We start from the raw sequence: 26,970 nt of genomic DNA, 5'->3' as shown, positions 1-26,970 counted from the left end.
CTAGTTTCAGGGAAAAAATTTTGTTGGCCTGTGTAATCATATCTTCTTCTAACTTTTTCTGATTTATTATCTAGTTTTTGAAGCATTCCGAGTATTTGTGTTGTCCAACCTTTACTTATAGAACACATTATTTTCCTATGATACTTATGTGCGGGAAATACTGAAAATGTGTATTTTGTTTTTTAGAACGTTAATGAATTGGGATTTTAATAAATACATATACACTTTCTTCCATTATTTTTACAAGCTGAGCCGTTAAATCCGCAATGCAAAGGAAATTCAAAGAAGAAACAGGAATACCGATCCCAACAATTTACTTCCAGCATCGAAAAAGTGAAGGATGTAAGCACAAAAAAAAATATATTACGTTTTACAATACTGATATGTGTTTTTTAAGTACGGATGGTACTGGGGTCCTTTGTCAAGCGAAGCAGCGGAGAAAGTCCTCTCTACCGAACCAGATGGAAGTTTCATTGTACGAGACAGTTCTGATGATCATTATATATTCTCCTTGAGCTTTAAACTAAATAATTGTGTCCGCCACGTTCGAATAGAGCAAGATCAAGGTAATTATTGCCATTAATATTTATAATAAAATGTTTTCTAATAAAACATGCGTACAGTCTACATAACTACTAGCGCGACCATGCATGCACATTTTAGGTTGGTCCAAAAATACATGTGAAAGAGTAAAGTCGAAATTTGTATGCCCTCACCTCTCGGATTGTTCTATACCGAAAAAATATACCCCTATTTTTAACCGACTTCCAAAAAAGGAGGAGGTTATCAGTTCGTCGGAATATTTTTTATTTTTTTTTTTATGTATGTTACCGCATAACTTTGCACCACGTCAACCGATTTCAATAATTTTTTTTTGCAACGGAAAGGTGGTGTATCAGAGGTGGTCCCATACTAATTTGGTTTAGATCCGATCATTGGATCATGAAATATATAGATATATATATATTTTTTTTAAGTCGGTTTATTTTTTTGCTAAAAATTACTTGTTTTATTTTGAAATCATTAGAATTCCGACTTTACTTATTTTGGACTACCCTAATGCACATACATACATATATAGTACATATATTTATTGATGTTATTTCAATCATTGGATATTTTCCTTAGTAAAAATTTAAGGTTGCTAACTAGCGAATACATACTCAACCATATAGCTGTGCCCACTAGGCCATTGTGTTAGGTCTTCCTAATGTTATTCATGCCAGCATATATGCTTTTGTTAGTTTGGCTGCACAGTGCCGCCCTTCCATATAAAATGTGGGCAAAAATAGAATTGTGGACGGATTTGAATGAGAATTTGTTTCTTAGTGAACTTGAGAGCGCTGAATTCAAAAATGCAATTCGTTCTTTGATAACTTTCATACTTCCATTGTAAAAGCAGTTTAAATTTGAAAATTTTTTCTTGTAGCATTTACATAGGTATGCACATATAGTTCGCTCTATTTTAAGAAGTGAGGAGTCAAATTACAGGGATTGGTCTGTATATGTGCAATGAAGTTTTGTTTTTTAAAAGGGTTGCCATTTTTTAAAAAGTTAATTATAATTATTTAATAAGTTAAAGAAATTAGGTATTACAATATGGATATCAATCGAAATGGTTTTTAAAATGCTTTACTTGTAAACTACACGAAGAAGGGTTGCTACCTCTTTGAAAAATCAAATTAAATTTAATTAATGGAATTAGGTAACGGAAATATTAATAACAATATGGATGTCAGACGAAAGGAAAAATTTGTGTTGTAGTATTTAGGAAATTTTTATTAAAAGCAAACTTAGTAAAGAAAGTCGCATTCAAAACCACTAAAACGTTCTTTGATTAAAAACTATTAATTACATTCCATGCTAGTTAAACTTTCACTGTCCGAACCATCAGGCAAAATGTTTTTTTTAAATCATCAATATTGTATGATGCGTATTTCTTCAAAACTGGCTTCCTTTTTGATACTATTAAAGGATCTGAAGAAACTAGTAAATAATTTAGTAAATCATTATTTGAATACCGCCGTTTGTTTTTCCGAACACCGTCTTAACTTTATCTATCATCAAACCAAGCCTATTTCTAAATTCCATTTGAATCCTTCTTTTGTTTTCTAAAAACACAACCTTGTTTTCAGCTTGCACTTGCCAGCTCATAAAGGGCATTCGGTAAGCAATGTGCAATAAACACTCAATGCGTGTAAGGAACACAAACCAAATTTATAATTATCGGAGTTTGGCACTTTCGAAAACTCTAAGGTATTCATCTCAGTCGCTTTTGCTCAGGGTGTCCAGATTGTTTAAAAAAAGCGCAATTTCTGGAAAAAATCGCCAATTTTTTTTTTTAATAAAATTCATGAAATCGATTTAACAAATCTTTTATTTAATAAATGAGATTTTGTTATAATATAGTTTTTGAAACCAAAAACGAGTATAATACCTTTCGATGGTAATAATAAATAACACAAATTACTTATATAATAGTGATGTACAAACAATTTTCATTAAAAATACGCATACTTCTTAAAAATATTTGTTTCAACACATTTTGCAATAGGACTGCGCAATTATTAAATTTATTATAACTCATATTAATTGATTAATCGCACAATCCGATTTTAAGAGCTCGGCGCTAAAAATAAAATAAAAACCTATAATAAGGCGAGATCAGCTATTTCCACAGTGTCTTCAAAATCACCTATAGTGTCTGAATCATTTACATTTCTGTTGTTGCCATATATTGAGCTATTCAACCTTGATAACATACTGTTTGATATTGGAAACGTTTTGCAGCAGAAACTATTAGCCTTCATATAAAGCTTTCCAACCTCATCCTATTTCGAATCTTAGTTTTTGTTGAATTCATTACTGAAAAAACGGCTCAACAAAAGCATATGAGTGCGGCAAGGATAATAATATGAAGGCTACATTACTTCATTTCCAAACATTTTATTGCCTGTTGCGGGGGGAGTTTTGGGTGTTAAACTACGTGCCAGTCAGTGGCGGACGCACGGGGTGTGTTTTAATATGGCGCATATGTATGTATAATATGGCGTCTATGTATTAAAACACCCCCGTGGGTCCGCCACTGACTGACACATAGTTAAACCCCCAAAACCCCCCCGCTGGATCTGCACCTGCCGTAAGCAATTATCCAAAATTCTTCACAGTCCACATTAGGTCAAATGATACATTTGGCTGTGCGAAAGTCCAATTTCGTAAAGGCAGTTTTACATTATTTTTTGTTGCCATTCTGTAGGGAATACTCCAAAATTACAGAAACTTCACTAGGGTTTTGTAAAATAAAAAACACCGTATACAGCAATAAACCAAAGTTACACTTTCAAAACGTTATTGATACGTTGTTTGCGCAACCGGTTTATTTTGTAAATTTCAAGTGCATTGTTTTTGAAAAGTGTGAATAACTAAAGGAAAATTTTAAATGGGAAACAAAACTATATCTAAGTGAGAACCAATGTCCCAATTTAAAAAAGCAGCTTTTTGTCATTTGTTTGCAAAAAAATGACTTATTTGCATAACCTCAAAAATTTTCTGATTTGTTTTCATTTATGATTTTATGTAAGCTTTTACAATTTTGTTAACTTTCGGCAAACAAAATGGAATCGGAAATGGATAAACTAAGATGTAATGAGTTGAATTTGTTTTACTTAACTTGCCGTTTTTAGCCGTTTTCAAGAAAAACTGTTTTTTCTGGGCTATCATGCTATCTCAAAAGGCAAGTTGTTTGAAGTTTGGCTGATTGGATATTCGAAAAAAGAAAAGCTTTTTCGGTTGTCAACCATGTTGAAAAAAATTTGGTGCTGCTGATATTTGCGAAAGTTGCATGGAACTCTTAGTAGAAAAACCGCGTATTTTTTGCAATTATTTATCAAATAAATATAAAAATTATGCGAAACGATTTGGAAAGGATGCTTAAATATTTAGATCTGAAAACATGGCGTTTCTTGCTGATGAGGTTCTTTTCGAAATCAAAAAGCCAACTGTGTCGACCATTAGCCGGATTCTAACATTCGCTATCGCTAAAGTGCTAAAATAGGATAGCCAACCTTTTTCCCAATTTTTAGCTATCTCCAAAAATATCTCCAAAATTTTTTGGTGACAAATAATACATTTTAATGGTGATAAATAGGGAAAATGGAAGTATATGATAGCAAAAAAAAATAGCAGCCTCAATTTGGATTGCATTTCATCTCCTGTAGCGTAGCTGAGGCATGTTACAAATACACTAGCGCCTTCGCAAAAAGGCAAATCCTTGAGAGAACTTACGGACTGAAATTTCGAATTTTTTTTACTCAAATTGAATAGAGCTTTGAACATTCTCTTAACAAATTAGTTTCGTTAACATTCGTATTATTTTCAAGAATTTACCGGGGTCTTTTGGTAAATGTGTCACAAAGCAACACTTGTATTCTGAATATAAATAATGTCGGTGGAGAACTTGGAAATACTGAAACCTCAAGTTAAAATGAAGTGTGTTATGAAGACTAACTGCTTTAGGAATCTCGCCTCAAAACATATCTGCGAGACATGTAGTAAATATATATATTTTTTTTAATTTAGGAATTTCGATAATGCCATAACTAATCGCTAGAAGAAACTATTTATGTACATGTGACCCATACTTATTTTATTATGTAGCTCATTTTAAAGGGGAGGGGGTTGAGTATGGTTTGAAAATAACTTGTGTCAAAACCAAGCTAATTGGACAATCTTTTTGAGTACTACCTAAACATATATACTCATCATTTGAACCTTCAAAAAAGCAGTAAAGTCTGTTTTACGAAAGCCAAGTCTGTTTAACATTTTATTTACGCCTTTACACTTGTTTTAAAGTTTGCCATCTTTTTACATTAAAATAATGCAATATTTTAGCTGCTATTAATTTCGCACAGAAAAAGTAATCATTTGACCTAATGTGCAGTCGGATGAAATGGTTCAGAAAAAAGTTATTGGCAGGTCCCTGAAACTCGACCTCTTGTGATTCACACACTTTTCTGGTGACACAATCAAAGCTTTTTAAAAGTATTTAATTGACTAGGTAATCGTTTCAAAATTTCTTCGATTAGGGTGATCAACAATTTTTGACAGTCTTTTAATATGCTTCTTAAGTCAAGTTTATCACGCAGTTCATTATCCTCTTTTGTAAAATTATCCTGGAAAACTATGTTTTGTATATTTTTATAATTGGAAAAAATTTATTTGAAGCCAAAAATCGCCAATGGCGATTTCCTAAATTTTTACGCGCAAGTATCCAAAAAAAATCGCCAAACTGGCGCGAAATCGCCAAATCTGGACACTCTGCCTTTACTTGGCAAATAAAGCACCTACTGGAAGCGTTAGTTTTTGTTAGTGTGTTTGCAACAGCTCCATTAATCATAGTGCAATGCATTTGATAAGATACTTAAATTTTTTCACTTTTAATGTGTACAATCTCCTTTTCCAAATTCTCACTTTGTTCAATTATTTGACTATATTCCGCTAAGATTCTTTTGCTGTTTTCTTTGGAAAAAATGAATTTTATACATGACCTCGTCTGTATCTTCCTCTCACACTCAACATTTTGATTCAAGTAGGAAGTAGCAATATTTAAATTTAAAACTAATTCAATCATGAAATAAATAGAATTTTAATAATAGAATAATTGGCATGGCGAATGCCTAACGCTGACGAGTTGAAATGATAAGATTAGTAGCCTCATGGCTCTTTGAAATTTACCTTATGAGCAGTTGCGCCGGCGTTTCCAGACGCGCCGGCGTCGCCGCCGCCGAATATTTTTGAAGTTGACCACGCCGCCTCCGCAAAGCCTGTCGGCGTAAACCTCTAGTATGCATATATGTGTATCTATATGCATGTACTTATATAAGTGCATATTTATTTAATGAACAGTATCGCAGAATGAGCATTATTTCTTGAGGAAAGAGCGAGGCAACAAGCTGGTGAAGTATCAGTTGTAAAATTTCTTTGGACACACACACATGAAATAATGGCAATTTTTTTCTTGACCGTTTTCCTGAGAGCTGCATGCCAGCCTTAAGTTGTAGCTGCTGTGTATCAGCAGATCAGATAAACGATCAAATGAAAAAAGCATGTGCGTTAGCATTTGCGCATACACAAAGTCATTCATGCAAAGGCGGCCATCGCTTTGGATTAGTCTTGGGGAATAGTCATGGAAGTTGTAATGCTCCGCAGATGAAAAGTGAGGTGGAAAGTATTAATGATTTGCACTAGCTCGCGGCCTGTACTTATTAGGAATGTTAACCCGCGATCCGTGCGCAGAAGTGGAAAACTTTTGACTGCCGTTCACCTGGGAGTAGCCAGAAGCGATTCTTGTGCGTACGGTTAAAATCGCAGCTCACAACGTCCGGATATTTATATCCACGTATCCTCTAAGTAGCAACCAAACACCCGTTTGGGAGCGAGCTAAAGTGAGAAGGCGTAAAACGTCGCGTGCACTGGGTTTGGGTCCCGCCACGTTAAAACTCCGCCCAATGAAAAAGAACAAACAGCCTCGGATGAGACCCCCCTTTTCTGATGACGACCACGGCAAACGTAAAAAGGACTATGCTGTAAGGGTATGCACCTGGAATATCCGGACCCTTATTGGGGAAGGTGCCTCTGCCCGGCTGGTTGATGTCCTCGGAATGACAAAGGCTGACATCACCGCCATCCAAGAAATGCGATGGACGGCGCAAGGAAAAGTAAGCGTGAAGCCTTGCGACGTCTACTACAGTTGCCACGTAAAGGAGCGAAAATTCGGTGTTGGATTCGTGGTAGGAGAGAGACTCCGTCGCCGAGTACTGGCGTTCACCCCGGTGGACGAACGTCTAGCCACAATCCGCATCAAAGCTAGATTCTTCAACATCTCGCTCATCTGCGCCCATGCCCCGACGGAAGAGAAGGATGAGGCGTCCAAGGATCTCTTCTATGAGCGCTTGGAACGCACATATGAGCACTATCCCGACACGATGTCAAAATCGTGTTTAGCGATTTTAATACCAAGGTGGGCAAGGAAGGGATCTTTGGCGCCACTGTCGGAAAATTCAGCCTCCACGACGAAACGTCCGATAACGGACTGAGGCTGATCGACTTCGCCGGGGCCCGAAACATGGTAATATGTAGTACTAGGTTCCAGCATAAGAACATCCACCAAGCTACATGGCTGTCTCCAGATCGAAGAACGAGAAACCAAATCGATCATGTTGTGATAGACGGAAGGCATGCTTCAAGCGTTTAAGATGTACGTACACTCCGAGGGCCAAACATCGACTCGGACCACTATCTTTTTGTAGCCAAGATACGCACCCGCCTCTGTGCAGGAAAAAATGTGCGCCCATCAATACACGGAAAGCTTAACGTCGAAAAGCTGCAACAGACGGCCAATTTATTCGCCACTCGACTCACACACCTTCTCTCTGAGAGCACTCTTCAAACATCCGACATACGCGAGCAGTGGAACCACATTTCCCGATCATTAAGTACCGCCGCCGAAGAAGTAGTTGGATTTCAGCCAGCCCGAAAGAACAACTGGTACGATGAGGAATGTCAAGAAGCCGCAGAGAAAAAATACGCCGCCTATCGGGCGCAACGCGAGCCATGTCTGACCGTTATAGGGAACTGAAGAAGGAAGCGAGACGTATTTGCCGCAATAAGAAGAGAGAGTCCGAAATACGTGAGTGCGAAGAGCTTGAGATGCTGGGCGACAGGAAGAACGGCCGAAAATTCTACCAGAAGGTTAGGCGACGGAAGGTTTCAAGACCCGGGCGAACTCCTGTAAGAACAACAATGGCGACCTAGTGACCGATGTCCAGAATATACTTAAATTGTGGAGGGAACACTTTTACAACCTACTGAAAGGCAGCAGCGCTGAAAGTAGTGAAGAAAACGAACCCGAGTCCCCAGTCGATGACGATGTCCCACCGCCTGACTATGACGAGGTACGAATAGCGATTACGCGACTGAAAAACAACAAAGCTGCTGGAGCTGAGGGCCTGCCAGCCGAGCTATTCAATTATGGGGGTGAGGAGCTGATGAGATGCATGCATCAGCTCGTATGCAGAATATGTTGAGATGAACGCATGACCGACGACTGGAATTTAAGTGTGCTCTGCCCAATCCACAAGAAAGGCGACCGCGCTCATTATACATATGTATAACACCGCGCGATAGCTTGTTTTTTTAAACAAATATCAATATATTCGCGAAACCATGGGCCAAATATAGTAAAATTGCGTTGTTAGTTTTTCACTCTGACGTCGGTAATTCAAAAATGATTTAAAAAATTCAGAGAAATGTGCTTAGAGAAGAAATATCGGTATAAAATTAATGAGGAAATCATGTAGAATTTGAACAGATTCAAGTTTCTGGCAGAGACACAAGGTCTGAAATCTACCACACATTCGCGTTTTTGAGTACCTAGTTTTGTTTTCGCCCGACATAATTTTCTTAATTTTAAGAGCAAAAATTGTCCAACACTAAACACTATATGGTAAAAAGAATGATATAATACAAGATTCCGCATTCCCGGCGGCGATGAAATTTCTCAAGTAAAAGTAAACAAAGCCGAATGGGAGGATAAAATAAACTGTAAAATAGTAAATTTTCTCAATAATAAATTTTTCAACAGGAAACGTGGTTTCATTATGTTAAATTTTAAAATGTGTGCTTAATAAAAGAATTAATAGCGAAAATTTAAAAAAACGGCGATTTTTGAGAAAGTATTAGCAAATTTCAGTGCATCTAAAGTTTCTGAGGCGTTGTTTACATTGACCTGAGAATTATCACAATCGGCAAATCCTAAGCAGCGGTTTCTGTAACGTGCCACATGTGTTCGCTACATCGTGATGTGATAAAATGAAACGCTGGGAGCCCTCCGCAAGGTTGCAAAAAAATTTCTGTTCGGAAAATATCTTGAAATGGAAGGAACCGCTTTACACTGTCAAGGAAAAAATTGCCAAAACTCAATGCAATTTTTAGCAGCTTCAATCTTGGACTTTGTTATACTAAAATAATTTTTTTTTTTTTAGAATAATTAAAAAGTTTGCAATTTAGGTGAAACCCAACAGAATTTTTTTAATTTTTGTACAAAGTTTGATCCAAAACCTGAGATCTACCACATTTTTTTGAAATCTACCACATTTTTTCCAGATTCTACCACACAGAATTTTTCTAAGTTCGATCACTGGTTTCTGGTACAAAGTCCTTCAAAATAAATCCTGCGGTCAGAGAGAAAAAATAAAAACGTCACTTTAAATAAAACTTTTTTTTTTACTTTTCAATATTTTTTTATGAAAAATTGAACATTTAAGCGATTTCTGCGCCTCGTGGAGGAAGATTTTTAACAAGAACTTATGTAATAAATATTTCTGCATTTATCTATGAAAAAACTTCGTGCATGTCGATATAGTTTGGTCGGAATGAATTTTGAATGAAATGAAATGTAGAAATGTCGGATTTTAAGGCACTAAAAACTTAAAAAAAGTCAAAATCAGCTTTGAAAAAAGGCAAATATTTTTTAATTTTGTTGTGTACTTCCTTTATGTACAATGTGCATGTCCAATTAAAGATATTAAAAAATACATACTGTGGTCAAAAAATTATAGCCGAACCACTTTTTGCCAAGTTTTAACGTATTATTTTCGTTGTTATTTAATTTTGGTAATTTTTTTTATAAAAATATAGTTAATTGTTTAACAAAACCCGTGTAAATCCAAGTCTCCGAATTTGTGCAATATTAAAAAAAATTTCAACAAACCTTCGTACAAATTTCGGGGTTTTTTAAAAATTCCAAAAAATCAATCGTAGATTTTAGCCATTTGAAACTTGTACTTTATTCTACTACAACTACGTACTCAGAATCTTATTAAAAAACTCGAAATTTTTACGAAAATTTATTGAATTTTTTTTAAGTTGCATAAATTTTTAAGGCACTGTCACTCGATTGGTACATTTGTACAGATTAGTACATTTTTATATTGGGCTATTGGCACAAAATAAAAAAATGGGAAATTTTTTTTTGTAGTCAAAGGATTGGTACAATACAGCGATGTTCTATTGAAAAATTTCAACAAATTAATTTTCGTGATTGGGATAAAGAAAAACATTTGGATACGATTTGCACCAAATTTTGGCAAATACCCAATCGTGTGACACTGCCCTTAAACTTGTGTTTAGACGGATGTTGTTAAAGAATGAACTATAAAAAACTAACCAAAATTAAATAACAAAAAAAAAACAATATTCTAAAACTTGTGAAAATTTGGTGCAGCTATAATTTTTTCGACTACTGTACATTAGACTGCATCGCCACAAAAAAAGTTGCAGTTTTTCCGGCGGGATTACCAAACCTAGCATATTTTAAGACTTCTACCAAAATATTACGGAAAAATATTAAGATTTTCGTGAGCTGGACCGGTTCGAAAATACCTCTAAAAATGTAGTTTTTTATGAATAAAAATAGTTTCTTAAAGGATTTTCTGGAAAAAATCCCCCCAAATGACTAAACAAAAAATATTTTAAAAATATTTTCTACGGAATCATAATAATGAGATTTTTGATGCTGTTTTTTAACTTTTTTCAAAGATTTGTGTAAGAAAAACTAGAATATACTTATGAGGTATCAGTGGAGAGGTATTTTCGCACCCTCTTTATATCTTTGCAAAAAAAAACTCATTCACGTCCCAATTTTTTTTTTTATCAAATACCAACACATCTTAATTCAACATGGAATGCCACGCGTTTATCTTACCTTCCTCTTTCATACTTTGAATGAGCTTATTCGCAAAGAAATTAAAAGGGAGAGAAAATACCTTACCAACGATACCTCATAAGTCTAAATTGGGAAGGTATTGGCTGAGTTATTCAAGTTTTTCTTAAACCCATTATTATGATTTCGTAGAAAAATTTTTCTAAGTTTTTTTTTGCAAACTTTATAAGCTTAAACTGTTTAGTAATCTGAGGTATATTAAAAAAAAAAAATATTTAAAAAAAACTTTTTATTAATAAAAAACTCAATTTTTGGAAGTGTTTTCAAATCAGTTCAGCTCACGTAAATCTTAATATTTTTGCGAGGTATTTTGGTGGAAGTCTTAAAATGTAATAGATTTTATAATTCTAGTGGAAAACAGTACCAATGTTTTTTGTGATGGGGAGTGATGCAGTCTACTGTACATAAGTTGACTATGATTACTGGGCCGTGCTATCATAGTAGCACAATGCCACTAAGTGCTAAAATTTTCAGGCAATAGCCTCATGCGATTATCGATTATATTTTTTGTTGTTTGTGTGAAATATTTTATTTTTATCAGTATTTTTCTTTTAATCAAAATATGTACGTGGACGATATTTTTGCTATAGTAAGACGAAACGACGTGGATACGATTTTAAAGACACTCAATCAATACCATCCCAAACTGCAGTTCACAATGGAACCAGAAACTCATTCCCGCATTCCGTTCCTAGATGTCATGATCCACAGGAAAAATGACTCCATATTATTAGATTGGTACTCAAAGCCCACATCCTCCGGACGCCTAATAAACTTCTTGTCTGCGCAACCCTTCAAGTATAAAGTTAACACAGCGAAAAACCTAATACATAAAGTACTAACAATAAGCCACAAACAATTCAGAGACACAAATATAAATAAGATAAGCAACATTCTAAAAAGTAACAACTACCCGCACCACCTAATACAGAGCCTACTTCAACATAAAATAATAGAAATAGACAAAAAAGAGCCAAATACCGACATGTAAAACAACAAATGATACAAAGCGATATCACAGTGTCACATATGTACCAAAATTCCACCAAAAACTTGACCGCGAAATATACAACAAAAACCAAAACACAATATTAGCCTACAGATCAAATAGCACGCTGTCTTCGATTTTCACAAGAACAAAATCGCCAATTGACTCCCACCAACAAAGTAATGTAGTATACGAAATAACATGCAAAGGGAGAGAAAACGAAGACTGCAATAAAGTATACATTGGCACCATATATGTAATACTCCTATATTGGCAGTAAGAGCTAGTACCGTCCGAAAACACTACAGTACAAACCCTGCAAAAAATGGGACTAATCCAGGATGACTCCGGGAGCAATCGCAAAGGAGCATGCGACTAATACCACTTTTGATCTCTTTATATGGAATGAACTGTTCGCTTTGGTTCGAGCATGTCCTATAAAGAGACTAATTGTTCACCTTTATACCCGAACGGGTATAAAAAGCGACTAGTCACTTAAAAAAATAAAAATAAAAATTTGCGCCAGCTGAGATTCGAACCGGGGTGCTCAGTTTTGTCAGGCAAATACTCTCTCTGTGTGCCAACGCCGCACATGAAATTTCATTGACGAAGTGCGTACATATCATTAAATCGTTAATAGTACCCGTTAGAGATGAGTTGGGGACTAATTGATCTCCAATTATACCCATAAGGGATGAGTAGAGACTAATTGACCTCAAATAGTACCCGATTGAGAGTAATCTCGGAATACTCTCTTTAGAGATTAGTCGCACAATTTTTTGCAGGGAATATATCAATAAACACGTACGAAAGAAAAGGAACACACACGTTTATAAATAAACATGTACACAACACATATACAAAAACGGCACTCAAGTACACAATACATTGACAAAAACAGTACTAGACTGTTTTCTGATCTGATTTCGGAATGCTTACACATTGAGAAGTTAGCTTACTGCCAATATAGAAGTATTACATATATGATTGGCAAAACAAAACGGGCACTGGGTGTATGCCTGGCAGAACACGAAGCTGATATTAGGTTCGTTCGCGTAGCTGTTAATTGTTCATGTTTAACCAAAACTTACAGGTTTTTGCGTTCGCGTACGCAAAAAACTTGCAAAGTAGGGGAAATTGAGAGAGTAAAGTGACATTTCATTTTGAGGGGAAGCTGTTAGTTTCTGTTGGAAAAATTTTTGCCAACAGCAATTTGCCAACAGGGAAACAGCTGATCAAAAACAGCTGGTTGGCATTTACGCAAATCACAAAATTTAATTTGATGGTTTGGAAGATAAAAATTACAAAATGCGACAAATTAAACTTGTAAGAAATAAGTAGTTATTTGTTTAATCAATAAACTGTGTCAGTATAACACTTTGCGATGACTTTTCGTACGTTTTAAATTTTACACTTTTGTATGTAAACAAAAATTATATCAGCTGTTCGCCTAACTTGCAAGTTTCTGCAAATTTTCTGTTCGCGTACTATTTTGGATATTTCTCTCTTGTGAGCGAACAAATGACATTTCGCCGGAATTTGGCAGTTGGTTGGTTTCTGTTGGAGATTTTAAACGAACGCACCTATTAAGAAAAACAAAAACACCACCGCTTTAGCCCAACATGTGTTAGCCAGTGGTCATACAGCTGACTTGCCCAACGCGAGGATAGTGGATAGGGAAAAAGGAGAAAAAGCGAGGTATACCTTAGAAAGTTTACGAATTTTACAAAAAAGAGACAGAACAATAAACAAAAAAGAGGACACTGACGACATCGCGGCTGCATATTCATTATGTTTATAGTTAGTAATAATTTGACAATTGTACCACACAGAGTTGGTATGAATGCGCGTATTTTTAAGTTTTTGATGTTTTTAAAATAGTTTAATCGTTTCACATGTAAGTTTTATATACATATGTATTAATGTTAAAAAAAAAATTTTCGTAGTCTTGTAACTATGTTTTTAAAAAATTGTGTGTTTTTCATGTAATTTATTAATTTTTTCATTATGTTCGCAACTAACGATCTGTTTGTATGTATTCTTGTTGGTGTTTTTAATAAAGAAATCGCCCCTGAAGATGCTGAGAAGGTCAGCGAAACGTCGGGCTGGAAAGTGAAGAAAAAGTATTTTTTCTTGCACAGGAACTTACTTGATCAAATAGCCTAAAATACCAAACACTAACAAATTCAATAAATTGATCGTCAACTCATCGTCATATTACAAAATATGTTGAATTAAAAGTGAAAAAAAAATTTGCCAGAAACCTCCCCCCTCTCCCCCCGAAAAAAAATCCTGGCTACGGCCCTGGCCTTACCCATATATGTATATGGGCAAATATAAAAAACAGGTAACCTTTGTGTTATTTAGCTTTATTTTCATTGTTGCAAACTATATCAAGCCAGTTGCTTTTGGATATAATTCATAGACGTATACTTGAAGCCTCAAAAAAATGTTGAATCAATTTGTTGCATAATATTGAGTTATAGATGTGTTAATTAAAAAATGTTAAAAACAAATGACTTTTTTATGTAATTTTTAAGAGGGGCAAAATTAATTAAGTCATAACTTTTGAAGCACACTATATACTGGCTTGAAATTTTATGTGCAATTAGTACTTATGTGTACACTTCATATGTAGTAGGTAACTAAAGTGTAAACAATAACTAAATGGCAATTAACTCAAATTGTGTAACTCTACTTTTCACAATTTTTTAAAATTTCCGGCTTACCGCGTTTAGTTTTTGAAGCATTTCGTTTAAAAAACTTTTTAAGTATGTATTATATTCTACAAACAATTACGAATAATTTGATACCTTGGGAAGAGGTGTGCTTTCAGAATAAACCAACTTTGAAAGATAAAATATTCTGCGACCTTGAGCGTAATTTTTATTCCAAAAATATCTTAATTGAAGGCACATTTGGAAAATACGTCGAAACGATCTAAATCTTTTTGTAACTACTAGTCCTTACAACGTTACATATACCTGTAAAATGCTTAAAAAAAATTCTCTAGAAGTGTGTAAAAACCCTGACTTACTACTTTTAATGACTTTTTTCGACAAAGGTTCTGATTGTTGTTGTTGTTGTAGCAGCATACAAATTCCCCAAAGACTTTTTGGGGAGTGTTGCTGGAGTGACAGTCCTTGGCCAGATATAAATCTGGGTCGTTCCGGTTACGTAGACGCGACTGTCGTGGGAACGACAAAGGTTCTGATAGTTGCCCTTACTTAATTGGAGCCTTCTAAATTCAATGACGTCCCCAGTTTTGCCCGATTGGCTCAACTTTTGAGATAGCGGTACTTGAAACTTTGCTTAAATTTTAACTATTTTATAAAAAAATCCCTCAGTTTTGAAGATATTTTACTTACATTTTTCACACTATTGTATTTTTATGTTACTCTCACTATCTCTTAAAATCATCAAAATCGGTTCACTAAAACATCGAGCTCCCATACAACTGATTGTTCAGAGGCATTGTTTAGCGTTATAACTCCTCCAATTAAGTAGATACAAATTTAGTATAGGTTCACTTTAACATATATGAAGAACGCATACAATTTATTATTCAGATATGAAGTTAGAGTTATAGCGCAAAAACACATATCTGAGTAATCAGTTGTATTGTAGCTATATGTTAAAGTGAACTTATTTCGATAATTTTAAGGAACAATTAAGGTTATATTAAAAACCCGTTATGTGCAAAATTTTAGTAAAATAACTTCTAAACTGAGGGAGTTATTTATAAAATAGTTAAAATGTAATCAAACTTTCAAGTACCATTATCTCGAAAATCGGAGCCCATCTGGTAAATAGGGGGATGCCATTGAATATAGAACGTCCCAGTTAAGTGAGTTCAACTTTCAAAATCTTTGCTCAAAATTTACAATTTGCACCGCGTAATTTAAACCCAGCGTATTCTTTTGTTTTCTATTTCAGCTATCTAAATTTGTATTCCTCGTCTAACTCTTGAAGCACATGATGAAAATGAATTACACTTTTATCTATCGATTTGTTAAGAGATTATGAATAGAATCATATATAAAACATAGGTGTGCCCACAAATTAAAAAATACAACTTTTTGTTTTGAAAGTGCACCTGTTTTTTAGATTTTCCCATATTAGTGGTGCACAGGGGAGTCTCACGGAACGACTCGGCTTTCACGTACAAGTCGTGTGTGCGACGCTACCGAACTTATGCGCCGCTAGCAGCCGGTAAGTTTGCGTTTGTACTTGATGCTGTGAGCAGCCCTGCCAGATGTACGGATTTTTCCGTACGGTACGGATTTTTGTACGAATTTTCGGAGTGTCTTTTGCATATTGTAAAAATCTGCCTGCTTTACACATACCTAATAAGTTCTTATAGTTGCTGAACCCTCCATTTTTTTTATTAAAAAATGCGTTATTTTCGTACTTGAGGGACTTATCTCTTAATAGCTTGACTATTTTTCACCTGATTTTAAAAATCAAACATGAGGAGAGGATTGATAGGCCTTTAAAATTATGTATATACGTATATATATATCTATTGGTAAACTTCCATTGTTGGGAGGTTTTGTAACGTAAAATTAAAAAACCCCTAATTTTATTCATCTTTTTCACCTTAAACCATCGCTTCAAATGTTAACAGTGTTATATTTGAAAGCGATGGCAGGGCCAAAAACTTACCTGAAAAGTTTTGTTGCATGTACATAAACTAAAAACACACTGCTTGTTGAAAAGTTCTAGTAAGAAAAATAATAAGGTTGTCTGTGAAGCAATCAATAAATAGGACTAGTGGAAATATGTGTTGCTTTCTTTGGTGGTATTAAAAAAACGTTTCCTGTGCTCACCTAAGTACAAAGGATTTTTTTTTGCTCCAAACAAACTTGTGCGTATGGATTTTGTACGGATTTTTCACCCACCACTTTTTGTCCGTGTACGGATTGTTACGGATTCAGTGAGTGATCCCACGCCCAAATTCTCAAAACGCTTTTATTTGATTGTCGTTTGAAATATCTGTGAATTTAATTCAGTTATTCAATAAATGATAATTACATTTATTTTATATAGTACTTACTTTAGTACAATAATAATATCCTTCGGATCTACCCCGTTCTCCGGTACACTCACGGAAAGTACGGCAAGTCGCGTGGCCGGTCGCTCGTATATACCAGCGCTAGTCTTCACCAAAGCGCTCCTCACCTGTTGGTCAGAGCCTATTCTAACAGAGATCACCCGCCCTTTGGGCCAGCAGCTTCTCGGACCGTTCGGGTCCACTAGGTAGACGACGTCCCCTTCTTCAATTGGCTTTACCTTTTCGAATAACTTTGTTCGCCGAGTTATTGCGGGCAGATATTCGCGCACACAACGTCTCCAGAATGCATCCGCCAGTTGCTGAGCACATCTCCAACCCCTTCGCATTTGAACTGCTTCATTAACAAACTCTATCAAGGGCTTCATTCCGCTGGAGCTGCCAATCAAGAAGTGATTTGGTGTGAAAGCCTCGTCTTCATAGTGATCCAGCGGTATGTAAGTGAGTGGTCGGGAGTTGACGATGGATTCGACTTCCATTAAGGCACCTCGCAATATCTCGTCAGACGGTCGTTGCGATTGTAGTATCATCGAAAGGACGTCTTTTACCAACCGGACTAGCCTTTCCCAGGCGCCACCCATGTGTGGCGATGCCGGTGGTATGAACATCCACTTCATTGAAGAGCTCGTAAAGGCGCTTACAAGCTTGTCCTTGTCCATTTCGTTAAAGGAAGCACTGAGTTCTCGCTGTGTGGCCTTGAAATTGGTAGCGTTATCACTCCAAAATTCACGTGGGACGCCGCGTCTGGCCATAAAACTCCGAATGGCCAGGATACACGAATCGGCAGATAATGAGTACGCTATCTCCAAGTGAACCTCTCTCGTTGTCAGGCAAGTAAAGAGCACGCCGTACCTCTTCTCCGTGCTCCTGCGCACAGACACCAACAATGGTCCAAAGTAGTCGACCCCCACGTATGAAAACGGCCGGACAAAGGGAGTAACTCGGGCCGCGGGCAGGTTGCCCATCTTTGGTGGTCGTGGAGACGCATTGTGGAGTCGACAGATCTGGCACTCATGGCGAACCCTTTTGACCACGGCGCGTAGTCGGGGAATCCAGAACTTCTGGCGTATCTCGTTCACAACAGTATCCGAGTTCCCGTGGCGATATCTGATATGGTAGTCTAAAACCAGCAGTCGAGTTATGTTGTGGCAACTTGGCAATATAACTTGGTCCTGGCATCCGGGCAAATTGAATCTGCCACCGAGCCGTATCATCAATCATCCAGGTATGGTGAAAGTTTGTAGATAGAACTTGACCGGTTTAGTGGTTTCCCGTTCCCAAGCAGAGCGATTTCGCCAGCGAATGCGTCGTATTGGGCTTCTCTCCAAAGTATTTTTTCGGCACTATCAAGGTCTTTTTGTTCCACCCGGTGATAGGGTGTTCGTATACCTTTGCTGTACATCTTCCACCTACGGAGACTCAATACGACAGTCGCAATTGTTCGCAGGAGACGAGTCCACCGCGAAAAGCGTTCATGCATCACCAAGGTCTTTCGCTCTGGCTGCCTCGTACCATGATAACCCACGAACTTGGCCCTCAGTTCCTCTCTAGATGGTTCGAGGCCTTCAGCGTCGATAGGCCAGAATTTGGGATCAAGAAATAGGAACTGTGGTTTTGACTCGACATGTTAGGCGTGGTTTGCCACTTCGTGGCGTCGTTTGCAACGTTTTCCGCTGAAGGAACCCATCTCCAGTCTGACATCTCCGTTAGTCCCAAGATTTCGCTCACCCTAAATGCCACGAATGGTGAGTAGCGACGGTGGTCAGCACGAATCCACGCCAGCACAGTGCGGAAGTCGGTCCAATACGTTTGTCGTCGAATGTTTAGCGTATGCGAAGAGCGTGCCCCTGCAGCCAGTCTAGCTCCTAGGACAGCAGCCTGCAGCTCGAGTCGTGGAACCGAGAGCATCTTCAACGGTGCTACTTTCACTTTACTTCCAACAAGCCTGCAGTTGATGACACTTCCAATGGAATGACGTAGGTAGCATGAGGCCGCGTAGGCATTTTCGCTGGCGTCAACAAAGACGTGCATTTCCAGCTCGTACTCTTGGCTCAGATCTTTGAAATAGCATCGTGGTATCCTTACGGCCTCCACCTCAGGAAGTAGGCGAACCCATCTCTGCCAGTCGGAGTTATAGTCATCGCGAATGTTGTCGTCCCAGCCACAACCTGAGGGCCAAATCTTCTGGAATAATATCTTGGCGTATACGATGCAAAAACTAAGTAGCCCTAACGGATCGAATATACTCATGATGATACTCAATACTTCTCTCTTGGTAGGGCAATGGTGATTGCGCAGAAGATCCCCATGCTTGTGATACGGAGACACACGAAATGTAAAACAATCCTCTCTGGTGAGCCACCAAAGGCCCACAACCTTCTCAGCTTGTATCTCTGGATCGGGACTCAAGCTCATTTCGGGGTTACTGGCACCAACGTGCAGTGCTTGCAGGACCGACTCGGAGTTCGACCGCCAGTTTCTGATATGGAAACCACCTTCCCTATGACTGAACTTGACATCTCTGGCAAGTTTGACAGCTTCACCTACTGTGTCCACGCTATCAAGCATATCATCAACATAGTGGTTGTCGACGATACACTCGACGGCTCTCGGAAAGCGGTTCCGGAACTCCTCTGCATTCAGATTCTTTATGTACTGAGCACTGCTAGGTGAGCAGGTGGCTCCGAACGTCATGACGGTCATCGTGAAAACTTACGGTTCAGCGGCGCCGCCACACAAAACGCTGATAGTTTTGATCCTCACGTCTGATGCGGACCTGGTGGAACATTTCTTCTATATCTCCACTCAATTTTATTGCTCGTTGTCGGAATCTTCTTAGAACAGATTGTAGACAGGTCAATTGGTCCGGTCCTTTTAAGAGCATTGAATTTCGAGGCATACCCCTGGTTTTGGCGGCAGCGTCCCAGACGATGCGCAGCTTTTGTGGTTTGTTCGGATTACGTACTGGGAATATGGGCAGGTACCAACATCCCTTTTCTAACAACGACTCGTCTGGCAGTTCCCTAGCATATCCTTTAGCGACATAATCTGCGATTTTGGATGACAAAATATCGGCGAGTTCTGGGTCACGCATACGCTTTCTCAGGAGACACTGCGCTCTTCGCAAGGCCAACGGTAGACTGTCGGGAAGCCTGTGGTTTGCATATTTCCAGATTAATCCGGTTTCAAAGCGGACATCAACACGCCGGGTAGTAGACTTGAGTTGCTCAACTGCGTGCTTGTCTTCCTTGGATATCAGATCGCCAGCCTTTCCAACGAGTTCCAGATTATCCAAAAGAACGTACTCCTTAATGGTTTGTAGTAACTCGGCGTTTGCTGCGGTATCACAATCGCAAGCATGAAATGCATGGTAGCCGGTGTTTCGTCGTTGCGTTGCCAGGACACCCTTCAGTGTCCACCCCAGGCGTGTTTTTTCTGCTACTGGTTCATTGTCAGACCCTTCGCGTGATCGAAGACTTAGGCCCAGGCGACTGTTGTTCAGACCTATTAATAGCTTCGGCATGGCGTCGATGTAGGAGGACAACGGAAGGCCTCGCAGGTGTGCGTACTTGGTTTGAAGCTTACTGGCATCGATAGACTGCATTGGAAGCTCAAGTCTTTTTTGCTGTATGCACGTTCGTTAAAGTGAAACGTTTTTTATCGTTGAACCCTGACATATGACGCACGAGCTGTGTTTCCCAGTTCCGACATCGCCAGCGTGAGCATTTTAGTATCCACGTTTGGTGGATGGTTTTGTAGACACGGACGGCACCAGTACACTATTCGCTCCTTGGGCGAGTTGAAATAGCCAGTCCGCGAAGTTCTCGAGATTACAGGAGGAAGTCCGGGCAACTTGTTCACTAGCTCTTGCTCCAGTTCGGGGTTGTTGAGATGGCACAGCATATTCGAAGCCGTCATTGTTGCGCAAACATTTTGTACCTCTAAGGCTAAGTCGACTAAGGCCTCAAGACGATTCTCCTTTACGACTGGTATTTCCCGGATTCGTGTCACGAGTACAGCGATAATAAGCTCGGGGCGCCCAAACCTCATTCTTAGCGTGTCGATTATTTGCGATACGCATGAAGTGTGTAAGAGTAAGTTTCTGACCGCATCTCGAGCGGCTCCCTCAAGAGCGTGTCGTAAACGTAAAAGATTTTCACCCTCTGAGAACCCACATAGTTCAGTAGTTTGCTGGTAAGTGGCCAGGAACAAAGGCCAGTCCTCAGGTTTGCCGTTAAACTTAGGTACCAACACTAGAGCGCGCATCAATCTGATTCTTGGTGAGACAGAGTGACGGCATCGGGACGTGACGACATCGGGAGTTGCCTTAGGATTTAGGATCCGTCGGTGATGACGAGCATTTGGGTTCCAATATAGGTATAAATGTTGCGCCAGTTGCAGGAACGGCCGTGTTGTGTACCCTTTGCTCCAGTATAGAAACCTTTTCCAGCAGTGACTGGATCTGGTGCTGGAAATTCCCGTCGTCGGATACTTCTTTTGGCTGAGAGAAAGAGACCGAGGGACCGGCTGGTTGCGCGGCTGGAGTCTTGTTACCATGATGCGTTGTTTTCGGTGACGCAGAGTTGGGCAAGGTAAGCCCAGTTGCATTAAGCCACTTTTGCACCGCGGTTGAGGCCAAACCTTCGTCCAGATCTGAACATTCGTCTTCAGTTTCGAGGTTTTGTAGAAGTTTTCTGAGCCTTCTCTTTTACGAAGGATTTGTAGATCTTCTTCAAGAAGTGCGGCTTCGGCACGTATTCGTCGCATCTTGGCTGTCTTACCGCTGGCACTACTGCGTGGGGCACCTGGTGTGCGTGTGTCGGCATCGCCGTCCGCGGCGTTAGGGGAATGTGCTCCACTATTACCTTGTGCAATTGGCCTTTCTCCAGCCCTGTCACAGTGTTGCGCGACCGAGTGCAGCACTCCGCACAGCGCCAGTCCACGTTCTCGATCGAAGCTGTTACACCGACGCACCGAAAATGGTACCATGTGTCGCACTCGTCACAGCAAACCATCTGTGAATCATCAGCTTTGCTGCAGATATTACAGCTATAACCTTCAGTAGTCTTAGCCTTTATCAGTTTGCGAATTAATATGCAAGCACAATAAAATATTTCAAAATTTTTACGGATTCAGTGAGTGATCCCACGCCCAAATTCTCAAAACGCTTATATTTGATTGTCGTTTGAAATATCTGTGAATTTATTTTAATTGTTCAATAAATGATAATTACATTTATTTTATATAGTACTTACTTTAGTACAAAAAGGGATCAATCCTGATTTAAACTTTAAATTTATGTGTGCACACGTGTAAAAGAAAGAGATCAAAAGGTAGAATGTCAAAACCATCACGGAAACGTCCCCCATAAATTACTCTCGATTCACTAGGGTGTTGCCGTATCTTTCCTAACACGGATTTTAGACTATAAACGTCTGCCAGCCCTGGCTGTAAGCTGAGTACACACATACTGATACAAAAATATTGCGCTTGTATTAGGAGTTCTGCACCACTGATATAGATATACATATGTTTATGAGGGAACCACATCCCTGTAGTTCTGCTGGAGTTTTTTTGGTGACTGGTGCTGGTGATTCCATGCATCACCGATTGTTAGGCAATTCGCTAGCGACAGGTTATGCGACGCTCGTATTGAAAATATCACATGCTAGCGATTTTGTGCATTACTGGTCGTTAGACAATACAGTAGCTATTAGCAACCGCCACTTTTGCACCAGGTAATAGCTAGCGAAAGTACAAACCACGCGCACCGCTTGGTACGCTTCAATGACATTGCCATGTTAAATTCGTTAGGCAAAGGAATTGGTACCTCTAATATCGGGTGACTAGTACTCACTACTGGCGGGTCAGCGAAATCGTTTGTAGTACTCGGGCGGGTACTAGCTACAAAATTTGCGACACCAATTCTTTTGCCTAACGAAATTAACAAGGCAATGTCATTGAAGCGTACCTAGAGGGTGCGCGTGGTTGGCCTTTCTCTAGCGATTAGCTGGTGCCTAACGACCAGTAATGCATAAAATCGCTAGTAAATATGTGATATTTTCAATACGAGCGTTGCATAACCTGTCGCTAGCGAATTGCCTAACAATCGGTGATGCATGGAATCACCAGCACCAGTCACCAGCAAAACTCCAACAGAACTACAGGGATATTTCCGAAGCTACCATTGCACACAACTCAACCCTGACGTCGAGAATGCAACAGCAGTTGAAAAGCTAATTGGTTTTGAGTAAAACTAAAAGTATTTGAATTTGCTCAAAATCCAAACTTATTTATTTGAATATAAATCCAATATTTTCTATACACACACGATCCTGAAAATAAAGGTCGCGTCATTCGCGGACCGCTAACCCTCTCCTCGTCCATTTGACAGCATCCACCCAATCGCTGACGTCATAATATACTTTTGTTTACATTCACTGTTGCCAACTTGATGCTTTTCGCACCAAATTTAGTGGGTATTCAAAACGCGAAAATGTTTGAGTTTTGTGCTTGGTGCGCTTTTGGTGCACCAAGCACAGCGACAACGAAATATGTGCAGCACCTTCCAATCATGCCAAGAGAAATCGACCGTTGTGCAAGAAACATTGATTTTTATTAATTTGAATCGGCATCCTTACAATAAAATTATGTATTCATATAAAGTCCATAAAATACACCAATAAAAACTTGGTGCTTTCTAAAATTCAAAACTTGGCAATACTGCCTTTTGTTCGATGCTTCTTCTTTTTCTTGTCGAGTTCGTCTTGCTCTCTCATTCTGGTATATTTTGACGTCACAGCCAGTTGCTCTCAGCTCGATTGGCGCAATCTTGTATTCTATCATTCTTGCTATACACATGTATCGCATTCGCTAGTTGACAAGAGAGGAAGGAACGATAAAAAAATGGAGAAAAAAATATGCTCAAAACCACTTAGCTTTTCTGCTTCTGTTTCGTTCTCGACGCGCAGTGATATTTGATATCCATTCTATGTCCATAATTTAAGAAATTGGTATACTACTCAGATGAATTCAGGTTTACTGTGTTTTTTGAGGTCTCTGAATTCGAATCTGAAGTCAAAATAAAAAAAGAACAAAAATGGCCGAGCTATATATGGCGCCTAACACAATAATTTTACTAGAAATAATAATAAGAATGGCTTATGTTTATATTCTTGAAGAGTTATTGGGGTCGCTAAATTCGAATCTAAAATCGAAATAACTAAAACCAATTGAATTGAAAGATATTTATTAAATTCACGAAAGATTTAGTTATATTCGTTTTTTTTAAGTTTGTATTTTACAGTCTTAAATAAAATTGCTATCTAATTATAAAATAATTAGGTTCGCGTGTATCTTACAAGAAATAGGTTGAAAAAAGTTAATTTAAAAAAATCATCTTCAGAAAAACTTTCAGTATTATATGGTACGAAATCGCGTCTTAAACAAAAGGTTGGACACGGTCGGATTCAATATTTGGCATTATAGCTTAAAATGCAATTATCTTGAAATAAACATAATTTTTTTATTGGTGAAACCTGGACAAAATGACTTTGACATTTTCTTTAAACTGTGTTTAATAAAAAATTCACTTGAATACTTCATTAGATACTAATCAGTTCAACATATTAAAAAAATTGAAGATTAAGCCTTATATGAGGCATCCTCTTTCATATCGGACACCAAATTTCGTGTCACACTTTCGATTCGCTTAAAATTTTTTATGGGTTCTATACATGAAATAAGCTAACACGTGTTATCATGTACTTCTCCAGATCGTTATATCTCGGGTTGTGCTCATCGTAGAGACTTCATCTTAACGTCGTTTTAAAGTTAAAGAAACGGTTTAACATTTCTATGCATAAGATGGTCATGATTGTCCTAAAGCTTACTTAGCTATTAACAGTTGAACTTTTTGAAGTTGATTTGCATAGTGAAGATCAGTAAACCAGACGTGGGCGTTGTGCACTAAATTCCAAGTACCACTAATATTGAATATAGCGAGGCTTATTTTTTTCTAATAATAATAATAGATTGGCGCTTACACATATGTTAGTGTTTGGCCGAGCTTCTCCTCCGGCTTGTGGCGTGCGCCTTGATGTTGTCACACAAAGCGGAGGGACCTACAGTTTTACGCCTACTCCGAACGGCGATTGTATTTTTTTTTTTATGACAAGCTGTTTTTCATGGCATAAATACCCTCGGAGGTTTGCCATTGCCTGCCGAGGGACGACCGTTGTTAAGAAAAAACCTTTTTGCTATACTTTTTTTCTAATCCCACAAAAGTAGTGGGACTCAGATTTTTTTCACTACCACTAAATGCGTTAGTGTTATTTGCAAAAATCTCCACTAAAAATAAATGCCTTTAGTGGTAATAGAATTTTTTTCCACTACCACTAATGAGTTTAGTGGTAATGTAAAAAATTTTCAAATAATTTCAAAAGTAGTGGAATCAACATATTTTCCACTAAACCAAATTTAGTAAAGTAATTAGGCCTTTTCAAGTGATTTTTGGAAATGTATCGGCTTTTGAATATATGTGTGTATATTTTCTAACATAAGTACATACATATCAATTTACAGTGTATTTCAGTACAATTACAATATTTCTTGAAGATAAACACAAACACAAATTTCGCTTTTATGGATTTAAGTATTAAAAACACGAAGTGGAGACTCACACAAGAGGTTACTTATACACATATCGCACGCGATCTTCAAACGTGACGCAACTCAAAATTTGCCATTTTTGAAATTATGCACTAAAAATGTATACTGGTGCTGGAGCAAATTTTTGTTATAAATTGTTGAAAAAACCTAAGGTAAAGTCTTCCTTGCCCATATGATTAGCATGTGCTAAGGAATAGTTTTTCGCATTTTCTGACGAACGTGTAAATTTGAGTTGTGTCACCTTTGAAGATGGTGTGCGAGATGATGAATACATAATCAATATATAGCACGATTAATAATAGGTTTGTTCTACACGAGCCCGCGGGATCCCGCGGGTCCCAAACAGCCCAGAAAGCGTTTCTCACACTAGAAAAATGGGGAATAGAGAACGAATACCTTCCACTTTTAAATCGTAAATGTCTTCTTCTTCGTGCCCGAAACAGCCCGGGCTTTTTTCCGGGCAGAAATGTGCAAGAAGCCATTTTGAAATAACAGTTCTTGTTTGTTTACATCTGAGCGCAAATTTTGTAAAATACCAAAATGGAAAATAGCAGTAAAGTTTCAGAAATGTAGTAATTTGCTAATTTTGTTAGCCATGTAACATAAATACACAGAACATCATTGTTTAGAGCTGATTTGTTGATTCCGAGCACGAAATGTGTTTTTTCGAGTTCCTCACGCTCTGAACACTTTTGGCACGTGTTGACTTATTTTTAACATTTGTGAGAGAATAACTTAGTTTTATGCTCTAATTACCGAAACAGCCCGGAAAGCGTGTGGAACAAAGCTAATATAAAGAAAATTTTCAAATTTTCAATTTTGTGGGAAAATGCAATCAAAGTTCGATCAATTCATACAGCTGGTATACCAAAAGACAGATGGAAAGACACATATCATCGCCATTTATGGGAAGTTTAGTCATCTGTTAGGCTGAACATATTCTCCTCATCGAGGTTATTAATTGTATTATGAAATCTCCAAGAACGTAAATTTTTAATTACATCTCTATATTATTAAACGTGCGATATCAGTTTTTCCTTACCTACAAGCATTAGTATTATCTAGTGGAAACATGGCTTTTTTCCGCTATTTGCAAGATTTAGTGGATATAGTCTTTAAGCCATTAATATTAATTCAGTGGAAATTTTGTCAGCTCCAATATCACTAGGCTTGGAATGGAAAGCATTGTGCACTACCACTAGAAATAATAGTGTGATTTTTTCTACTAAAAATGTTTGTTCATAAAAAAAACCAGCTCCACTATCGCTATAGTAGTGGTAGTTAAAAGCATAGTGCACTCAAAGATTAGTGCACTACGCCCATGTCTGCAGTAAACTATGGATTTAAAAATTACACCATCGTAATCCTTGTTTGATTCTTTATAAAAAAAAAACATAATGTGTTTTCGAAAACTTATGATGAGGTGTATTTAGCAAGGTGTTAAAAATCGGGGTTTTGCAA

At 37.9% G+C, this 26,970-nt stretch overlaps 1 protein-coding gene across 1 annotated transcript in view; it reads left to right on the top strand.

The window, feature by feature from the left end:
• Window positions 1-216: 216 nt before the first annotated feature.
• LOC118756320 (suppressor of cytokine signaling 7-like) overlaps window positions 217-26,970 on the top strand; it is a gene marked incomplete at its 5' end in the record, with an annotated part of 314,730 nt that continues 287,976 nt past the window's right edge. Inside the window, 2 exons of the mRNA XM_036491094.1 lie at window positions 217-342; window positions 398-566. Of these exons, the coding sequence (XP_036346987.1) occupies window positions 217-342; window positions 398-566 (295 nt within the window). The remainder of the gene's footprint in view (window positions 343-397; window positions 567-26,970) is intronic.

Source organism: Rhagoletis pomonella, unplaced genomic scaffold, assembly GCF_013731165.1.
Source record: "Rhagoletis pomonella isolate Grant_MI unplaced genomic scaffold, Rhpom_1.0 Rhpom_scaffold_00002, whole genome shotgun sequence".
Lineage (NCBI taxonomy): Eukaryota > Metazoa > Arthropoda > Insecta > Diptera > Tephritidae > Rhagoletis > Rhagoletis pomonella.
The sequence above is the reverse complement of the archived record's forward strand: the minus strand, read 5'-3'. Positions and strand labels throughout refer to the sequence as shown.